Source organism: Sphaerodactylus townsendi, linkage group LG15 (genome assembly GCF_021028975.2).
Source record: "Sphaerodactylus townsendi isolate TG3544 linkage group LG15, MPM_Stown_v2.3, whole genome shotgun sequence".
Taxonomy (NCBI): domain Eukaryota; kingdom Metazoa; phylum Chordata; class Lepidosauria; order Squamata; family Sphaerodactylidae; genus Sphaerodactylus; species Sphaerodactylus townsendi.
The window spans coordinates 23,813,019-23,833,710 of NC_059439.1; the positions used below are offsets into that span (position 1 = coordinate 23,813,019).

At 42.4% G+C, this 20,692-nt stretch overlaps 4 protein-coding genes across 4 annotated transcripts in view; 1 reads left to right on the top strand and 3 right to left on the bottom strand.

Annotated features, from left to right (window-relative positions):
* Nucleotides 1-745: 745 nt before the first annotated feature.
* LOC125444214 (olfactory receptor 10A4-like) lies at nucleotides 746-1,764 on the bottom strand. Its single transcript, XM_048516647.1, has one exon. The coding sequence runs from the start codon at nucleotides 1,679-1,681 to the stop codon at nucleotides 746-748; it is 936 nt and encodes a 311-aa protein (XP_048372604.1). The 5' UTR covers nucleotides 1,682-1,764.
* A 2,810-nt stretch (nucleotides 1,765-4,574) lies between these two features.
* Nucleotides 4,575-5,552, bottom strand: LOC125444215 (olfactory receptor 10A7-like). The gene has a single exon (XM_048516648.1). It carries the CDS (start codon nucleotides 5,448-5,450, stop codon nucleotides 4,575-4,577), a length of 876 nt encoding a protein of 291 aa, XP_048372605.1. The 5' UTR covers nucleotides 5,451-5,552.
* Nucleotides 5,553-10,446: 4,894 nt separating this feature from the next.
* On the bottom strand, nucleotides 10,447-11,376 carry LOC125444216 (olfactory receptor 10A2-like). The gene has a single exon (XM_048516649.1). It carries the CDS (start codon nucleotides 11,296-11,298, stop codon nucleotides 10,447-10,449), a length of 852 nt encoding a protein of 283 aa, XP_048372606.1. The 5' UTR covers nucleotides 11,299-11,376.
* A 2,771-nt stretch (nucleotides 11,377-14,147) lies between these two features.
* LOC125444217 (semaphorin-6A-like) overlaps nucleotides 14,148-20,692 on the top strand; it is a 98,398-nt gene continuing 91,853 nt past the window's right edge. Inside the window, exon 1 of the mRNA XM_048516651.1 lies at nucleotides 14,148-14,266. Within this exon, the coding sequence (XP_048372608.1) occupies nucleotides 14,148-14,266 (119 nt within the window). The remainder of the gene's footprint in view (nucleotides 14,267-20,692) is intronic.

Below are 20,692 nucleotides of genomic sequence, written 5' to 3' on the forward strand. Positions count from 1 at the left end.
GTCAGGAGATAAATATAGAGATACCCCTTCAAGTGTATAGGTGCTGGACTATAAAGGGTTTTAAGGGTCAAATCAGCACCTTGAATTGAAGCCAGAAACTAATTAGCAGTTGTCTTTCTACATTTATTTGTAGTATAGACTCACAAAAGGAGAAAGATCTTTGCCACAATGTATCCCAAAGATCCATGTAAAATTTTTGGATTGAATATATTACACAGACAACAGACTTTCAAAACCTGAAGATCGCTTAAAGATTAATTGTCACTTATTAAATTTAAGAATTTGATGACTTTAAGTTATTAAACTGCAAATTGGGTGCTCTTTGGCTTGGCAGATATATAAATTAGGGCAACAAGGCTTGTGTATGATTATACACAGGGCAGTATCTATCTAATTAACCAATCACTTTTGTTAAATTCTCCAACAAAATACAAAAATCGCAGAGTAAAATATTTAGTAAAAATTATAAAATATAATATAAAATATTTAACAATTAGTAAAAATGTAATATCTGGCAAAAGTATGACACAGTCAAGCATGTATTCATTATATTTGAATCCTGTTTATTCAGAATATACTTATCATGTAAATTCATTGAATGTAACAGTGATTTACAGGACCATCCTAAGTAGAACTACATTTTTCAATGTCTATTGACTTTGATGGAATTAGAACAGCATAACTCAGTTGAGGACTGTGCCAACACTGTGGTTGGATGGATCGGCAAAGCAGATATTTCTACTTTCTAAAAAATATCTCTTCCAGACATCAGTTTCTTCAGGGAATCCTTCATTTCTCTGTTTCTGAGGCTGTAGATTAAGGGATTCAACACAGGGCACACGACAGTGTAAAAAAACGAGAGCACTTTTTCAGTGTCCCTAGAATTTGCTGATGTGGGTCTGAGATAGGTGAGAACAGCGGAACCGTAAAAAAGAGTCACCACTGTGATGTGGGAAGAGCAAGTGGAGAACGACTTGCTTCTGCGTTTAGTCAATGACATCGTCAGGATAGCATGGAGGATGCGGATGTAGGAGAGCAAGATCAGCAGGAAGGGAAGCATGATGAAGATCACGGTCACCGTGTAAATGATGACTTCGCTTCTGTAAGTGTCTGCACAGGCCAACCTGAGCAGTGGAGGGAGATCGCAGAAGAAATGCTTGATCTTGTTGGGTCCACAGAAGGGGAGAGTGAATATTAATGTTGCTGGCACTACAACCACCAAGGCTCCACTAAGCCAGCAGGCTGCAGAGATCTGAAGGCAAACTGTCCGGTTCATAATGACAGAATAATGCAAAGGGCAGCATATTGCGACATAGCGATCATACGCCATCGCAGCCAGCAGACAACACTCTGCAATTCCAAGAGAGCCAAAGAAATACATCTGTATGGCACAGCCAATGAATGATATGCTGGTGTCCTCTGACAGAAAGTTGGACAGCATTTTGGGGATTATAGTGGAGGTGTAACCAATCTCTAGGAATGATAAATTTCGAAGGAAGAAATACATGGGAGATTGAAGAACAGGGTTTGTCAAACTAGCAAGGATGATGAAGACATTTCCTATGAGGGTCAAAAGGTACAATGACAGCACCAGCGAAAAGAGGAGTATCTGGATAGTGTGTATATCAGATAACGGCTCAAAAATGAATTGAGACACAGGTGAATGGTTCCCAACATCCATAGTACACCATTATATTTTCTGTAGTGATAACAAAGATTCATTAATAGGTTACATTTATTAGATCAAAACATTAATTGTAAACATTTGGTTGCATTCACTGAACTTTCTTTAAAGAAGGACAGTTTTCTGTATCAACAGAACCCTTTCTCTTCTAAAGAAAGAGCTAGTGGAAGATAGAAATCAGATGCAATTTGGGGGAAGCTAATAATCAGATCCAACTCAATATCTCTCTTCTCTGCCACCAGAGCCTTCCTCCTATCTATGGTTTGCCATATTCTTTAAGTACCAAAATCTTTCCAACTCGCAAATATGAAGTCTCTTCTTCTGTGTCTTATGGATACCTAATAGGAAGAAGAGGTGAACTGTCTTGTTCAGGGATAATTGATCATGCTGATTCCTACAATGTTTTACCACAGCTGTTTTATCTCAAAAACTGTTTTCTCCCATCCCAAGTCTCTTCATTATGCACCAGTTCTCTCGGCAGCCAGGAATTCTCTCTTTCTCTTTCTCCCTCTCCCTGTTTGGCCCTAAAGAAACACACTTGGATGATCAAGAAAGACTGGATCAGTTTCATTTCACATTCCTAGATTTCGCGGGACACTTTTCCCAATGAATATATTGGGTGATCCCCTAGTGGATGGAGACTGAAATTGGCCAAGACTTTCAGGGGCTAAGAAAGCCTTAGGGTTTGGAATTACAAATAGTGGGGGCTTTTCTGGTGCATGGAGACGTTCTCTTTAACACATCTATTCCACCAGAGACTAGAGGAATAGAGAAAGACTCCGCTGGCTCCAACTATTCACCAGTTGCAAGACATTGTGCACTGCATTCATTTGGGTGGTCAGAGATGAACACCAGGAAACTGAAATGAAATTGCCCATGGTTTCCTTAGTCAGGGATGTATGCCTATCTATTTAGACAATGTTTGTGCTGCCCCTCCAGAGACCTGAACAATGAGGCACACAAGGTAAAAATAATACAATTGTAAACCCGCACAGAAAAGAAGAATTAAAACTGGCCAGGCAAGAAGATAAGAGGGGAGAATTTTGCCAACTGCACAGATGCAAAGGCAGAATATTCAAAAATATGCTTTTATAAAGGATATCCCATGATGCCCTAGGGCATGAAACTCAAGCACAGATTAGAAGCACTTATGTACCTGCCATGGTAAAGGCTGCCACGACATAGAGAGCTACTCACGATGCAATTTGCAAGCATGTTTGAGGTCATCAAATAGGCATAGAAGTAATCATAAGAAGGTCTACGTGGAGCTAAGTGCCATGTTACTCAGTGGTGCTTACTCCCAGGAAAGTGTTCTTAGGATAGCAGCCACGATACAGGAATTTGAAATTCGAATGTCGATCACATTGTTGCCAAGGTCTCGGCACCATAATTTAAATAACAATATTCACCTTTTGTTCTTCCAATTAAAGACATTTGAGACATAAGACCCATGACAGATTTGACCGATAAAATATAACAGTGTGGACAAAAAAGTTTGACAGTCCTAAAATAAGGCTTTCTCATTTACCTGCATCAGGAAGAGCATCTTTCTTACCATCCATTGTCTTGACAATATTAAACCTTTCCCATGTCTCTTGAGGGTGTCCCTTTGGAGAACTGAGTTGTTACTAATCATCCAATTAGATTTTTCAACACACAATTACAAAAGGAGCATATCCAGAGATTTATTATTGCCAAAATAAAAGGCAACCATTATTTGGAAAATGTATACATTACCATACCAGTGTGTGTACCTGTACATGCATTACAAATACCTTAGTACCAAAGCTAGCAATAGTAAATAGCATAGTGGGAGGAGGTGAGGGAGGCAACACCATGCCCCCTTCCTCTTAGCATCCTACAGGGTCTGCTCATGGAAACAGCACATGACCACATCAGCAGATTTGCCCCCCTTGGGGCTCTTGTCATGGGGAGAGGCAAAAACACCAATGTGTAGCCACCATGACCCTCCCTGGTCTAGGATGTGGCACCAGTTGCAGCTCTAACGTCCCTGCACCTCTGCCACCACCAGCATAGCAGGCACAAAATGTGGGCATGGCCGGGGGGGGGGGAGCCTACATTAGTTGGCTCCATCCTTATTATGTTACACGATCCATTAGTCGGCTCCATCCTCACCATGTTATGCTGTCAGCTGGAAATTCAGACTTATGAAAACCTTTTGTGTCGTGTAAGTCTATTGAGTCTCAGGAGCTTGGGCGCCCCTGCACCGGCAGGAATCCTGCCAGTGGAGGGGTGGGGGCCGTTCGCACGGGAGCATGCGAGAAGCCCCCGCAGAGGCTGGCGCGGGAGAGGCGGCTCCACATGGAGCCGCCTCTTCCCCATCCCCCCTCACCTCGGCGTCCTGCGTCGCCCTGCTGGACTACTAAGACCCACCCATGCTGCCCTCCAACTTCCAGGGGTCGGAGGACAGCGAGGGAGGGCCTCAGCAGTCCGGTAGAGTGACACAGGATGATGAGGTGAGGGGGGGACGGGGAAAACAGCGTGTTCCCTGCGGTGCCGTTCGCACAGCGCTGGAGGGAACACGCTGTTTTTCAAAAATGAGAACACACTGTTTTTCAAAAACGGGAACACGCACTGGCGGGAACACGCTGTTTTTTGGGGCAGCCTGACGCCGCTCTGGGGGACGTGGAGGGAAGCCAGGTTTGCGCTGCTGCATTTCAGCAGCGCCGCCTGTGCGAATGGCACCTTAGGGATGGCATTTTTGCCGTTCCTAAGGCGTCGTATTTAGGCCGTGCAGAAACGGCCTCAAAGAGGCTTTTCAGTAGCAGGGAGGCTTCCTGGTCTCTTGGATGGGGCTGCCCCCCACGTAGCCTCTCTTAACCACTATACCACAAAACAAATAAGTTGGGCTAGAGTAGACTCTAATTCTCTAAAGCACAATTGATTCTGTTTTAATGTTGAAAAAAGATTTCTGTAATGTCACGTGAAGAGTGAACTTTCTGAAACACTTCTTCATAGCTTTCTTCACTTCCTTGTTTCTTAGACTATATATGAGGGGATTAACCATAGGAGTCAAGACTGTGTAGAACAGGGAGAAGACTTTCTTCACATATCTCAGCTTCCTTGAATGGGGAAGCATGTAGACAAGCATTAGAGTGCCATAAAAAAGGGCAACCACTGTGAGGTGAGATGAGCAGGTGGAGAAGGCTTTTTGCCTCCCAGTGGTGGATGGGATTCTGAGAATTGTCACAATGATCAATGCATACGACATCAATGTGAGTAAGAAAGGAGGCAGGGTGAATGCACAGGCAAATATGAATGCAGTCATTTCTACAATGTAGGTGTCACTGCAGGAGATTTCCTTTATGACTGGAGATAAATCACAGAGGTAATGATCAATTTCACGGGGCCCACAGAAAGATAATGACGTCACCGAAAGGGTTGTGCTTGTGCTAACCAAAATCCCACTGATCCAAGAAACAGTGGCTAAACGAAGGCACAACTGGCCATTCATGAGGGCAGCATAGTGCAATGGCTTGCAGACAGCTAAGTACCTGTCATAAGACATCACAGACAGGAGGCAGCATTCAGCTCCTCCCAAGCAAGCAAACAGATAAAACTGGATGAAACAGGCTTTGACGGATATACCCCTTTCCCCAGTCAGAAGACTCGCCAGCATTCTGGGCAAGATAGTTGAGCTGTAGCAGGATTCCAAGAAGGACAAGTTTCCCAAGAAGAAATACATGGGAGTTCGAAGGTGTTGATCAGCCAGAACTAGCAAAATAATGAGGAGGTTCCCAGCCATGGTCACCAAGTAGATCACAAAGAAGAGCAGGAAAAGAAACAGCTCCAATTTCGGAAGGTCCCCAAATCCCAAGAGGAGGAATTCAGAAACAGTTGTTTGGTTTTGCCATTCGTCATTTGTCATGGCTGCATCAAAAAAAAGATAAAGTATTTGGACATATGTTTTGCCAATCTCAAATTTACCCCTTTGAATTCCTGAGCCATCCTGCAGAAAATGCACCTCTTGGATGGCTCAGAACCATAACTTTGTCTTTACGGGATTGGTTCCAATAATTCCTTTCTATTACAATATATCCCTTCCAGAATGAGGGGGTACATTGTTGAGATTGTTGAATAAAGGACAACATTTCACATTGCTGGTGATAGATCCAACAGTTCTTCACTTGTGTAAAAAAATACCTAGCACAGCTGAAAGACAATAGGAGAACATAAAAACATAAGAACATAAGAACTAGCCTGCTGGATCAGACCAGAGTCCACCTAGTCCAGCACTCTGCTACTCGCAGTGGCCCACCAGGTGCCTTTGGGAGCTCACATGCAGGAGATGAAAGCAATGGCCTTCTGCTGCTGCTGCTCCTGAGCACCTGGTCTGCTAAGGCATTTGCAATCTGAGATCAAGGAGGATCAAGATTGGTAGCCATAGATAGACTTCTCCTCCATAAATCTGTCCAAGCCCCTTTTAAAGCTATCCAGGTTAGTGGCCATCACCACCTCCTGTGGCAGCATATTCCAAACACCAATCACACGTTGTGTGAAAAAGTGTTTCCTTTTATTAGTCCTAATTCTTCCCCCCAGCATTTTCAATGAATGCCCCCTGGTTCTAGTATTGTGAGAAAGAAAGAAAAATTTCTCTCTGTCAACATTTTCTACCCCATGCATAATTGTATAGACTTCAATCATATCCCCCCTCAGACGTCTCCTCTCCAAACTAAAGAGTCCCAATATGCCAAATAGAGAATATGCAATTCTACCTAGAAATTGCTTTCCTTATGTTGCTTTTTAACTCAATGTATTACTAATGAATCTTGGGCACATGTTCAATAAAAATATCAACAAAGGTCCTGTATCTCAATGTCTGTCTATTATTCTGTAGAGCCACATCTGGAAAATTATATTTAGCTGTGGTCACCCAATATCAAAAAGGATAGCTGGACTAGTGCAGAAAAATACAACCAATTCAACCAATGGGTTGGAGCACTTCTGAAGAAGCATCAGTTTTTATACTCTGCTTTTCTCAAACTTTAAGGTGTCTTAAAGTGGCTTACAATCACTTCCTTCCTCTCCTCACAACAGACACCTAGGCTGATTCTGCATGGGCCAAAAACAGTGGTGTGAAAACGGTGTGAAACCAGTATAAACCCTTTTGCACCGTTTTAAACCCTTTTACACCATTTTCACACCGTTTTCACACCGCTGTTTTTGGCTCATGCGGAATGAGCCCTTGTGAGGTAGTTGGGTCTGAGAAAGTTCTGTGACTAGCCCAACGTCACCCAGCAGCTTTTGTGAGCAGGAGTGGGGAAACAGACCTGGTTCACTGGATTACAGTCCATCAAAAGTGTGGAGGAGGGGGGAATAAAACCCAGTTTTCCAGATTGGAGTCCACCATTCTTAACCACTTCACTACACTGGCTCAAAGGCTAAAGCATTTGTGGCTTTAAAAAAAATAGAAAAAAAGAGGGCTATGATAGGAACTAATGGCAATCCCCGCAAGTGGCTTTCAAGGCAAATTAGAAGCAAAGGTGAATTACCACTGCCCTTCTCTGCAGAGTCTTCCTTGATGGTCTCCCTTCCAAGTACCCCTCCTGCTTGACTTCCAAGATCTGATTTAGCTGTGTAATGCCACTTCCCTCCATAAGAAAACAATCATCCCTCCATGTGGGATTATTAGCAGGCAAAGAAGTTGTGAAACTATGGTTTACCTTATGGCTCAAGCAGATTCCTGAATTTCTGGTAGGACCTTTTGCATAGCCGAAATTCACTTCTTGTTCTTCTCTGAAGACACATATGCTGCACAGCCCTGCTGAAAAGTCTGTATTTCTTGTTGTTTCTGCTCCCGCATACATATTCATTGTTTTTTTTTCAAATGGTGTTTGCTAGATATCGCACACCTCTCTCTCTCTCTCTCTTCTTTTTCTAGGCATGTTTCCCTTTAATAGACTCAAACCTATTTTACTTTCACAAAAAGTTAATTATTTTTTGTGCTTGGTAGGAAAGAAGACCATTTCCCTTGATGTTTTCAGTAATTGAACTTGCAGTCTACTGGGAAGGCCAAACAGGGAGGGTCCTTGGCTCAGTGGCAGTATACACATTTTCCACAGAGAAGATCCCATTTTCAGTCTCTAATATTTCAAGTTAAAGCTATTGGGCATTTATTTACTATAAACCTTGGAGGAGGGGCCGGAGAAAGGGGGAACTGCACCCAGGGCACGTGTTCATCCTGCTCCCCTGCCCCTGTCCTGCCCCTGCCCCTGCCCCTACCCACCCCTACCCCACACCAGAATGCCCCAACCATGCCCCCTACATGCCCTGGCCATGCCCTGCCCCTGCCCCTACCCACCCCTATCCCTCACCAGAATGCCCCAACCATGCCCCCTCCATGCCCTGGCCATGCCCCTACCCACCCCTACCCCACACCAGAATGCCCCAACCATGTCCCCCCATGCCCTGGCCATGTCCTGCCCCTGCCCTTGCCCCTACCCACCCCTATCCCTCACCAGAATGCCCCAACCATGCCCCCTCCATGCCCTGGCCATGCCCCATCCCTGCCCCTACCCACCCCTAGCCAATACCAGAATGCCCCAACCATGCCCCCTCCATGCCCTGGCCATGCCCCTACCCACCCCTACCCCACACCAGAATGCCCCAACCATGCCCCCTCCATGCCCTGGCCATGCCCCTACCCCGGCATGCACCCGGTGCATCGTATATCCCCCCTGCCCCCTTGGCGCTGCGCCACTGCCCTGGAGAGCTGATGCCAAACAGAAGAGACAACATACTACATAGATCAAGACTCAGGCTTGATATATGGCGATGTCATATGTTCCAAGATTATGAGAGATGAATTAAAAGTTTAACCAATCATCACACATAATCTTGTTTAATAAGAAAACATGATTCTTTATCTGTTGCCAACCAGGCAGCTCTGATTATTTCAGACCACTGGACATGCTGAACAGTGACGTTGATGGATTCTGAAACCATCAGACAACTCCTACACTAATGAAATGCATTAACACTGAACTTCACCAGTATGATGGAGGACATGTGAATTGATAGACAGATTGGCATATCTCATTACCAAAAACATCTTGTATGAACTTTTCATGTATGGGAATTGCCCTCAGGTCTATAGCATTTTCCCATTGTGAATAATCTCTTTTCTAAAGGAGCAGAATGTAGATAATGATAATTTATAGAATTCTATGTTCCTTTAAAAGACGACAGAGATGATAGCTCCTTGGAGACAGTATACTTGTTAAACACTTTGGCTCATTCTGCACATGCAGAAAAATGCACTTTCAAACTGCTTTCAGTGCTCTTTGAAGCTGTGCGGAATAGCAAAATGCACTTGCAAACAGTTGTGAAAGTGGTTTGAAAACGCATTATTTTGCGTGTGTGGAAGGGGCCTTGGTATTGTACAGGAAAAGAAGGCTGGGGACATCTTTGTGTCAGTTAAATAGGATCTGGACTGAGCTTTTGATTCTACTCTGTTGCAAGTATTTTGCCTGAGTGTACCTGGAATAATGAGCTTTCGGCATGGGGTGAAGAGCAAGAACCAACAGGCTCTTGGTCCTTGGATCTTAGCAAGAGGCTTGCAACCTTGATACTGGATCAGTCCAAGTATTGGAACTGTGTAGTATATTTTTTTTTCTTGTGTGATTCCCCCCTCCTCTGGAGGAGACTTTGGCTCATTCCGCACACGCAGAATAATGCACTTTCAAACTGCTTTCAGTGCTCTTTGAAGCTGTGCGGAATAGCAAAATCCACTGGCAAACAGTTGTGAAAGTGGTTTGAAAACGCATTATTTTGCTTGTGCGGAAGGGGCCTTTGAATCCCCAAAGGGGAGAAATTGTCAGGACTGTGAATGTGCGTGAACTGTCCTTGGTTATTCCTGCCAGCCTGCCTTGGCAGACTGCCTAGCTTGGGAGGCTCCGGCGTTGCTGATATGCAAGATAGAAATATCTAAATAAAATCAGTGTAAAGCTGTGGTATAAAGTTATGAGAATGGCTGTTTGTGGCACACCCTGACCTGGATAGTTCAGGCTAGTGCCATATTTTCAAACCTTGGATGCTAACCAGAATTGACCCCGGTTAGCCCTTGGATGGGAGACCACAAAGGAAGTCAAGGTCACTACTCAGAGGCAGATAATGGCAACCATTTGTTTATCACCTTGAAAACCCTCTAGGAGTGCCATTAGTTGACTGTAACTTGATGGCACCTTACACACATGCATCTGTGCCACAATTCATTGTGGTTGAATTAACTTGTGGGTATAGGAGCATCTACAAATAAGAACAACTGAAAGACTAAAGCTATAGGGCTGGTCAGAATAGTGCCTCCAAATATAATTTGAAAATTGATATGTGTAAGTACATTGTTGGAAATAAAGTCATCCTTGAGATTTTTTAAAAAGTAATAAACCATTACATAACAGGGGGGAATGATTTATTTATTTTTATTTATTTATTATTGCATTTATAAACCGCCCCATCCCCTAAGGGCTCTGGGCGGTGAACAACAGGTATTATAAACAATGTGGCAATAACAATAACATTTAAAATCATTATCATCATTAAATATATAAAATTACATTAAATTACAGCGTTCCGTGTGAACCATATGGCATCCAGCGTTAAAACTATCAACAAAAAAACCCCTCCCGGAGAGGGGGGGGCAGTATAGATGTTACAAACTCCCAGAGTAATAAAGGGAACAGACAATTCAGTACATTCCACAGATTCCAGTGTCTCTATAACTGCAGGGGATGAACCAAACATTACAGTGTCATATATGTGATAAACCTCTTGCAACCCCTTCTTATGGCTTCCTTCACTTCCATATTTCTTAGGCTGTATATTAGGGGATTGGCCAGAGGAGTCAACACTGTGTAAAAAAGAGAGAACATTTTCTTCACATCTCTTAGGTTCTTGGATCTGGGTACCATATAGACAAGCATCAATGTTCCATAATACAAGGCAACCACAGTGAGATGAGAGGAACAAGTGGAGAAGGCTTTTCTTCTCCCAGTCTTGGATGGGATTCTGAGAACAGAAACAATGATGAAAATATAAGATGACAAGGTGAGAAGAAAGGGAGGAAGAGTGAAGGCGCAGGTAAATATGAGACCTGATAGTTCAAATATGTGAGTGTCACTGCAGGAAACATACCTAATGTCAGAACTAATATCACAAAAATAGTGATCGATTTCATTCGGACCACAGAAGGATAACCAGGATATTTTCAAAGTCAAGGTTGTGCTGACCAAAACTCCACTCACCCAGGACACAGCTGCTAACTGGAAACTCAATCTGCCACTCATAAGGATCGCATAATGGAGAGGCTTGCATATTGCTAAGTATCTGTCATAAGACATCATGGCGAGAAGGTAGCATTCAGCACCTCCTAAGCAAGAAAACATGAAAAACTGTAGAAAACAGGCTGCAACTGATATGCTTCCATCCCCAGTCAGAAGTCCACCCAACGCCTTCGGCAGGATGGTGGAGCTATAGCAGGACTCCAGGAAAGACAGGTTTCCGAGGAAGAAGTACATGGGGGTGTGAAGCGACTGATCAAATATAACTAGTAGAACAATGAGGAGGTTCCCCGCCATAGTTGCCAAGTATATCATTAGGAACAGTAAGAAGAGGAGATTTTGAAGTCTAGGAAGGTCTCCAAATCCTAGAAGTACAAATTCAGCAACAGTTGTTTGATTGTTCCAGTCTCTGTTTCCCATTGGTTGCATCTTGAGGGGAGAAAAAGACTTAATATTGCATCATGTATGGAGCAGTACGTCATTTGACTGCATTTTGAACTAAGAAGACACTCTCAAAACCTGCAAAACTGACACAAAACACACACTGCACACATATATGTCTGGATAACACTCTTGCATAAATGATAACCAGACTATTCAATTATCAGTCTATACACCATAATCTTCTTGCCACAATGTTATTCAAGTAAAAAAAAATACATTGGTGTATTTCTTTCCTAACACCCTTAGTTAACATTAGTGGTGCAATCAGGATGGCACTTCGGCAGGTAGAATCTCAAGCACTGGCGTAATGCCCATTGGGAAAGGCGGGCAGCTGCCCAGGGCATCACCTTGTGGGGGGCATCAAAATGCTGGGCTCGTTTTTGGTATTTTTAGTGGTTTTCCATTTTTTGCCTGCAGGGGGCGCAGTTTTTAGGCTAGCAACACCAACATTTCAGCGTATCATCAGAAGACTGTCCTTATGCTACCCCCCAAGTTTGGTGAGGTTTGGTTCAGGGAGTCCGAAGTTATGGACTCCCAAATGGGGTGCCCCTATCCCTCATTGTTTCCAATGGGAGCTAATAGAAGATGGGGGCTACAGTTTTGAGGGTCCATAACTTTTCTCCCCCTGAACCAAACTGCACCAAACCTGGGGGGTATCATCAGGGCAGTCTCCTGATGAAATCCTGAAAGTTTTGAGACTGTGCCTTCAGAAATGTGTCCCCCCAGTCTGCAACCCCCATTGACATCAATGCAGAAAACTCAATGCAGAACAAATATTCTTGGGCAAATTTCGGGATGTTCTTGCAGGGAGGGCATTCTTGGACGTATCAGCACCAAAATTTCAGGGTATGATCTGGAGACTGTCATGATGGCACCTCCAAGGTTTGGTGCAGTTTGGTTCAGGGGGTCCAAAGTTATGGACCCTCAAAAGGGTAGCCCCCATCTCCTTTGCAAAGAACGGGGGATGAGACACCCCCTTTGAGGGTCCATAACTTTGGACCCCCTAAACCAAACTGCACCAAACTTGGAGGGGTCCCATCAGGACAGTTTCCAGATGATACCCTGACATTATTTTCCTCCTTATAACAGTTTTGGTTCTGTTGACCTCTGAAAAGAATGATTACACACAAAGTCCAAATCTTTTGAATAACTATCAGTTGAACTCACTTGGTTTTGTTCCTTTCCTCATAGCTTCATCATTTCCATGGCAGAGGTTTCCTTTCTTTGTTTTTCCTGCGGACCTCTATTTCTTCAGTGCTGGATATAAATTTGCTATTTATATTCTACACTCTAATGTACAAAATTGTCCCTTGACATTTCTGATAATGAATGCCACAATCTCTGGAGAAAGGAAAGAAACTTTAGGAAATAAAATGTTCAGAAAGGAGTGAGACCATGTTTCCTTAACGCTAGTAACCTCTGCCATTTCCAACAATCAGGGAGGTTCCAAAGAATTCCAAATCCAGATTTGCTCTGTTCACGTCTGCCATTTTATTCAGCCCATTTAGGATTACCACCATTATTTCTTTGTCATACATTCAATTTCCAAAGCTAAACACTATGTAATAGATACTAGAGGTGTACAATCCAAAAGTATTTGGAATTGATAATTCCAAGGGAGGTTCTCTGCAGAAGAAACCAATAGCAAACCTGCTCTGCTCTCATTTTCCTTGGAAGGCCCTTGCTGGAGTTGGCAATAACTTAGCTGAAACTTGACATACTTCACATGCACACATCAGAAACTTCTAATTCATTACCTAGTTCTGAACCACTGGTTGGCTTCCCTGTGGCTTTGGCCCATTGATCAACACTGTACAGTCCTTTATTCCTTGGAGTAGCTGAGCTTTCAGAAATTCTTATTTTGAGACTGTGCTAAAGTACCACTTCTTCCTGTGAAGTGATTTTCTAAGCACGCTTTGTGATAATTATAGGCCGTTTCTGCACGGGCATTAAATGGCGGCCTGGAGATGGCAAAAACGCTGTCTCCAGGCTGCCATTCGCACAGAGGGCGCAGCTGCATCGCAGCCGCGCCACCCTCGCGCCGCCCGCCCAGCCCGAAGCCGGCGTTTTCCCAGAGCGCTGGGAAGCGCTCTTTTTGGGGAAACGCCACCGTGAAGCCACTGCCGAGCGAACGGCAGCAGCTTCACGACTCCTCCCCCACCCGGGACTTACCTTGTCCCTGGGCCTCCGGCGCGTCGCCGAGGCCTGGGGACACGCCCCCCTGCCCTGCGCCGCTGGAGCAGGCGCGCAGGGCCAGGGGGGTGTGTCCCCAGGCCTCGGCGACGCGCTGGAGGCCCGGGGACATGCCAGGTTGGCCGGGCGTCGTCGTTCCGCGGTGCTGGTTGCCCGGCTGTTTCCAGGACTGTCCATGCGGATGGTCCCAGCGTCGTGGGGTCGGCGTTGGAAACGCCGACCCGGCCGCTTCCGCCTTCGTGCAGAAACGGCCATAGTTAGTGTATGGTATGAACACATGCAAAATTACTATAATCATAGTTATTTTATCAATTAATCATTGTATCATTTCTTAGAATGATAAGTGTGGCATTCCAAGATGCATCTATGTATCTGGCACTGAGGAAACATCCATCAAAAAGGTTTCCTGCTGTACTCTGCTTATGAGCTGAGTCCTATGCATACTTCAGAAACAGAGTGCAATTTTCACCACCTTATGCAACAACTTGGTGGTAACACAAGAAGGTGAAACTATTACAGATCCGTATATGAAGTTCCTACTAAAATCCATATCACCCCACAAGTATCTCGAGAGACAAACAACGTGGGTACTTCTCTTCCCTCCAACAGACAGGTTATTGAGGATTATTGATAGTGATGTGACAACGTATGTCCCAAACTCCAATGCTTACTCAATGCTGGACAATGCTTTTCCTCAGCACCATTTTTAGTAGATCTGCCCCTGATGTGGGGTCCAAGATCCTAGGAATCATCTTGCTTAATGTCTTCAATACAAAAAAAATTGAGAAAAATTATAACTTCTGAAAACACAGTACTGCCCCAAAAGATGCAATGTTTATTTTCTTGGAGCTAGATACACAAGGGTCTTTTATCACGGAGGTTTTACTTCATCCCATGCTCAGTCTTTCAAATTCAAATGCTAATAAAACTGGGCAAGGAATGCTTCCAACATGTTTATAGCGCAACACAAATATGATGCTTCACCAGGGCCTATCCATGACATTTTGTTGTCCCAAACAAGGTCATCCGCTGCCTCCTAAAGAGTGGGAAGGGCAGAAACAAAGGATGAAGGTACCTTAACCCAGTTATAGTAAGGAGCAAAAGGACATACATAGAGAAAGGTGGGAGACTTGAGTAAGATCTGGAAAAATGAGGGCCTAATAATTTATACCAAACTATGTATGTGTGCCCAGAAATACTAATTCACTTCAGTGAAGCTACTCTGAATTAGATGGTGGTTGTAAGTGTGAAGTCCTAGAACAGTTTAACATGATATTGAGGGCTGGAGAACGGAAAGAGAGAATTCCTACTATCTATGCCTTTAGTCCAGGGTAAGGTTTTCCCTGAATTACATTCCACTTGAATTAGCATTTCACAAGAAGAATTTGTAAAATTAATTCCAGAAATTGAGTCAACACAATTTCCAATTCTTTACTTTTTGCTTCTGTATAATGCACACTTTTTCATGAATTAAAAAAAAGTTCAAAAATCATAAATGGAGACAAAGATGAAGTATATGGTTTTAAATTCTTAATCAAAGCCTGATGTCAATTTTAAAAATGTGGGCAAAATCCCTGAATTTATACAAGGCTGTTGGCTGGAAATAAAATTGATCTGTGTTTGATTTACCACCTATATAGAACACCCAGACTGTTCAATAATGAGGCTTTGTATGCAAATGATTTCTTTATTATGAAACAAGATCAGGAAAAAGCATGTAGACTTATATTGCCAAAACTAACAGTTTACACACCACAGCACCCTTCATTTTACCCCTTGTCATCCCCCTCTCCATCATACAGCGCCACCCCTGAACCCCAGTTCCCAGGGGAGTTTGGCATCCCTCCAGCCCCACAGTCCAGAGCCAGTGTAGCCTTCACTTAGATCAAAACCACCCACATTCCCCAGTGCTAAACAAAACAACAGCTATCTGGTCTAACAAGCTGACAAAGAATGAAACAAAACTACTATAACAATAATTAGATAAAGGGCGGGGGGAAGGATCCCACATCCTGGCCGAGAGACCTGGCAGGACTAAGCCAGAACTGGGCAGGTCATTACACTTCCTCTCCTTTTGAAGGAAAAGGTACACTGTCTGACAGTACATCTAGACCCAGAAGTGTTTCTTGACCAGAAGCAAGCATTCCACATTATTCTTCAGAATGGTTTAGAGTGTTTGGTAATGTTCAGAGTGATTGGTAATGTAATGTAACATAACATAGTAACATAACATAATTAATTACATTGCAATATATCTGACGTATGGCTGTATGAACATCTAGAAACCTAGATTGTCTGGAGTCAGTCTACATGGAGCTCACCATGAAAAGCATGTGCTAAGATAATTAATGTGACATGGTAATTACCATATGAAAATACAACAGCAAAGGTCCAAGTTCCAATTCATACTTAGCTAATGAAACTCATTGGATTACCTTGGCCACCCCTCTGTCTATTTCAGAGTAGCCTTATTCCTAGGATAAATAAAAGAACAAAATGGAGAATGGGAGAACCGTACATGTTATCCTCAGCAGTTTGGTAAAAGGTTGGGATGATAAAAAAGAAGAACTAGTTATTATATTTTGATTTTTTTAATTAATCACTAGGAATCAGGTAACTAATTCCCTAATTCTAGAATATCAACCAAAAAAACCAACAACCCTGGATCATTTGCATCTTATTTATAAATCTTTTGGCCTGAAGTATGAGCAAAAGGTGTTCAGAATGTTCACCTTCACATAATTTTCATTCCAGAATAATATGTGCTATCGCATTAGGTAACCCTGACATGTACTAATTTGACTCTTTGAATGCTCATGAAAGACAGAGAGTTCCTGAAAACTTTCCTCATGGCTATCTTTACATCCTTGTTTCTCAGGCTGTATATATATAGGGTTAAGCATTGGGAAATGTGAACAGTGTAGGAAAGAGAAAATATTTTCTTGATATGTCTTAGGTTCTTCGATGTTGGTAGCAGATAGACAAGCATCAAAAGTTCCATAGCACAAAAGCAACGTAATAAGATGGGAGGAATAAGTGGAGAAGGCCTTTGCCTCTCCAGTGGTGGGATGGGTACCTGAGGATAGCAAACGACAATGGCCCGTGAAGATGATATGGTGAAAAGAAGGGAGGCAGAGTGAAAACACAAGCAGCTACCAAGGATGTGAGTCAAACTTAAGTATATGTGTCACTGCAAGAGAGATATATGCATGTCAGGAATAACATCAGCGAAAATAGTGATCAATTCCCCATTTGGACCAATAAAAAAGTGATAACCTTGATATATTCACAGATGAGCTTGTGCTGACCAATATTCCACTGACCCAAGACACAACTGCTAGCTGAAGCTCTCAACCTCCCATTCCATAAGAGTAGTATAATGGGAGTGGTTTATATATGGCTAACATATCTGCCGCGACATCATGGAGAGAAGATAGCATTCAGTACCTCCAAGGCAAGGCGATGGAAACGGTGATGAGACAGGCTTTGACAGGTATCCTTTTATCCCTTAAATAAGAGGTTTTATCACCTAGGGTAGGGGATGGCATAGCTGCAGCAGATTGCCAGGAAGGAGAGATTCTATGAAAGTAATACATGGGGTGCTGGCGTTTATCAGCCACCACTTCAGTAATAATGATGAGGAGGTTTGAGCCATAAAGCTACTAAATAGATCACAAAGAACAGCAGGAAGAGAGAATCATCTGCAAATTCCGGAGTAGTCTCCAAGTCCCAGAAGTAAGGAATTCAGAAATAGTTGTTTTGATTCTGCCACATTTGTTTCCCATAGGCGTTAAATTCATAGAAAGTCAAAGCAATAAACAAATTAATTCATAATTCATGGGCCAGGACTTTGAAATAAAGCACAAAAAATCCCATGTGAATGGATTTATTTTTTAAAAATTCATGCACACTGAGCCACTGTTATAAAATGACACATGACAAATGCCAGCAATGTAACAGTGCATAGAGCAAACTTAAAGCCACGAAGACAGCAAAATGGAGACAGTCCAACAAATTGAGGCTTGGTGTGTGAAACCAAGCCTGGATTAGAGCCTGGGATTTATTAGTTTTGAGATTTGCTAATCACATTTTGTACCCAATCACAAACAGATGGAAGTGAGACCTTAAAGAAAGTTCTGGCGGTAGATGTAGCCAATAGCAAGCCACCACTGCTCTCACTTTGCCTTTGGAATTAGTCCCCTGCTGGAGCTTGTCAATAAATCAGCTGTAACTCGGGACATAGTTCTACATATAATTACATACGAAATCTTGATCACACTAACTAGTACCGTAGCACTGGTTGGCTTCCCATGTAGACTCTTCTTACCTTGGTCCAATGATTCACGCTGTGAAGTCCTTCATCTCTTCGGAATAACGGAGCTCGCTTTATTCTGAGCATGCTTTGCCATACTTATAGTTAGTGTATGGTATGAACACATGCAAAATTACTATAGTAAGAGATGTTTCATCAATTAATCATTGTATCATTTCTTAGAATGATAAGTGTGGCATTCCAGGATGCATCTATGTATCTGGAACTGAGGAAAAATTAATGGAAAAGGCTTTCTACTGTACTCTGCTTTTGAGTTGAGTCCCATGCATACTTCAGAAACAAAGTGCAATAGTCACCACCTTATGCAACAGCTTGGTGGTAACACAAGAAGATGAAACTATCAGAGATCAGTATATGAAGTTCCTACTAAAATCCATATCATCCCATGAGTATCTTGAGAGACAAAGTGGGTACTTCCCTTCCCTCCAACGGATAGGATACTGTGGATTATTGATGCTGATGCAGCAATGTATGTTGACCATCCCTGGAAGCAAAGTTAAGGCATAATGCAATTAATTAGGAGGATGTATGGTATAGTCTGCTCTTGTTAGATCTTGGAAGAGTCAATACGTAGAAGGGAGACCACCAAGGAAGGCTCTGCAGAAGAAGGCAGTGACAAACTATTTCTTCTTCCCACTTGCCGTGAAAACCCCTTGCTGGGATCATCACAAGTCAGCTGTGATTTGAAAGTACTTTTGGCTACATATTAGTGTCATCAATCACTTCTCTTCCTTTGTCTGTTTTCATTTCTTTCTTCTGTACCATTTGGTTCTACTCTAAGGAGAACTTCCTTACCATTCTCTGCTTCTTCTGAGAAGTTCTATTTTCTAAGGCTTATGTCAGTCCATAATAACATGCCTGTCTCTGTAGGTTTCCACCCTTATGAAGTAGAAAATGTCCCCTGGGATTCCTGGTAATGGATGTTCTAACTGGTAAACAAAGAAGAAGCATTTCAGGAATTTAACTTTTCATAAGGGAGTGAGGCCTTAGTCCCTCAACAAATATCTCAATGCTCAGCCATCAAGGAAATCATGAACAGATATGTGAAAATCTGTTCTTGTTCTTTATCTGGTTTCTATATCTTCACTTGTTTTATCAATCCATATTAATGCAATTCTTTATCTCTTTTTTTATTCATATCACCTATATATATAGATGACATATGCCTGGCAATCTTGAGAGAGAGAGAGAAAGAAATTGAAACCTATACTTTGTGATTCCATGCTAGTTTAAATTTCAGAACATAGAGCAAACCATTTTCAGTAATTGTTCTTGGAAATGTGGAATGCAAGGAAAAAAAAAACCCAATTTTAATAGCATTTCTCTGAGGCTCCATTCCCAGCACACGCAAAATAATGCACTTTCGTTGCTTTCACAACTGTTTTTGCCATTCCACAGCTCAAGAGCCCTGAAAAGCAGCTTCTGAAAGGGCTATTTCATGTAAAAGGAATGAGCCTGAAATATTTTGCATAAAAATAAAATGCATTTCTGTTTATCTGGTTATAGGTGCTTGATGCTAGTCACCATTTCTATTTGTTTCTTTGTAATATAAAAAACTCAGGCTCATTCCACATGCAGAATAATGCACTTTCAAACTGCTTTCAGTGCTCTTTTGAAGTTGTAAAGGAATAGCAAAATCCACTTGCAAACAGCCGAATTAAGATAAGAAGAGGTCAGCATGCACAATGTGCTATCCCACCTAAAGCATTCCAGTAACTCGGTGAAACTTCTATTTTGGGTTACATTTGATTAGCCATGGGGCATTTATTGTTCTGGAAAACGTAGTATAAATATTAGAAAATTCACATTGGGTTTTTCTAGTCATCCAAAGAAGAACATTCAACATATAACTACATGAGTCAACAATAGTAATCAAGAGAGATTTTCTCCTGGCCAGGGTGGTTCAGCTTCCGAAAGGTTTGACCAACTGTAATTGTTATTGTATTTTAACAATTCTTTGCAAGTGCATTCTGAAACTGAGCTTCAATCATCCAAAAGTGTGTATGTGGTCTATGGTGCTCCATACTCCTTTGTGAGTCCAAAATTTAAAGAATTTTTGGGGTTCCCCATTGCGTCCCTTATGTAGTTTTATGTTTAGAATCTGGTCTGCATTGTCTTGAAACTAGAGCATAGTTAGTCACCTTTTAAATTTTGGATAAGACTCTGGCCCCTTCCGCACACGCAAAATAATGCATTTTCAAACCACTTTCACAACTGTTTGCAAGTGGATTTTGCTATTCCACACAGCTTCAAAGAGCACTGAAAGCAGATTGAAAGTGCATTATTCTGCATGTGCGGAATGAGCCTCTGTTTCAATTCTGTGCCTAATATTTTAGCCAATATCATGTTATCTGAACTCCCAGCAACTGAGTGTGGGGATTGATAATTATAAAGTTAGCTCAGCTTGGTCTCTCTTCGGAGGCTCTTTTGATGTTTACCCTCAAAGAGAGTATGAGGGAAATTAAAATGCGCCTTCTTGACCAGGAACAACAACATCTTCAAAACTGTGCTATGACATCATGTTCCCCACTTTGCTTTAACATTACCCCTAAACTGAGGCAATGCCAAACTGCTAAAATATTTGTATCATCTAACTGATCCCAGACAAAAGTGGGTCATTATGAAGGCCACATATAATGCTGTAATATATCCTCCCAAGATATAGTCTGTACAAACTGCCTGTCCTCTGTTGAAACCCTTGAGCATATTCTGTTTACTTGTCCAAAATATTTTCTGCTT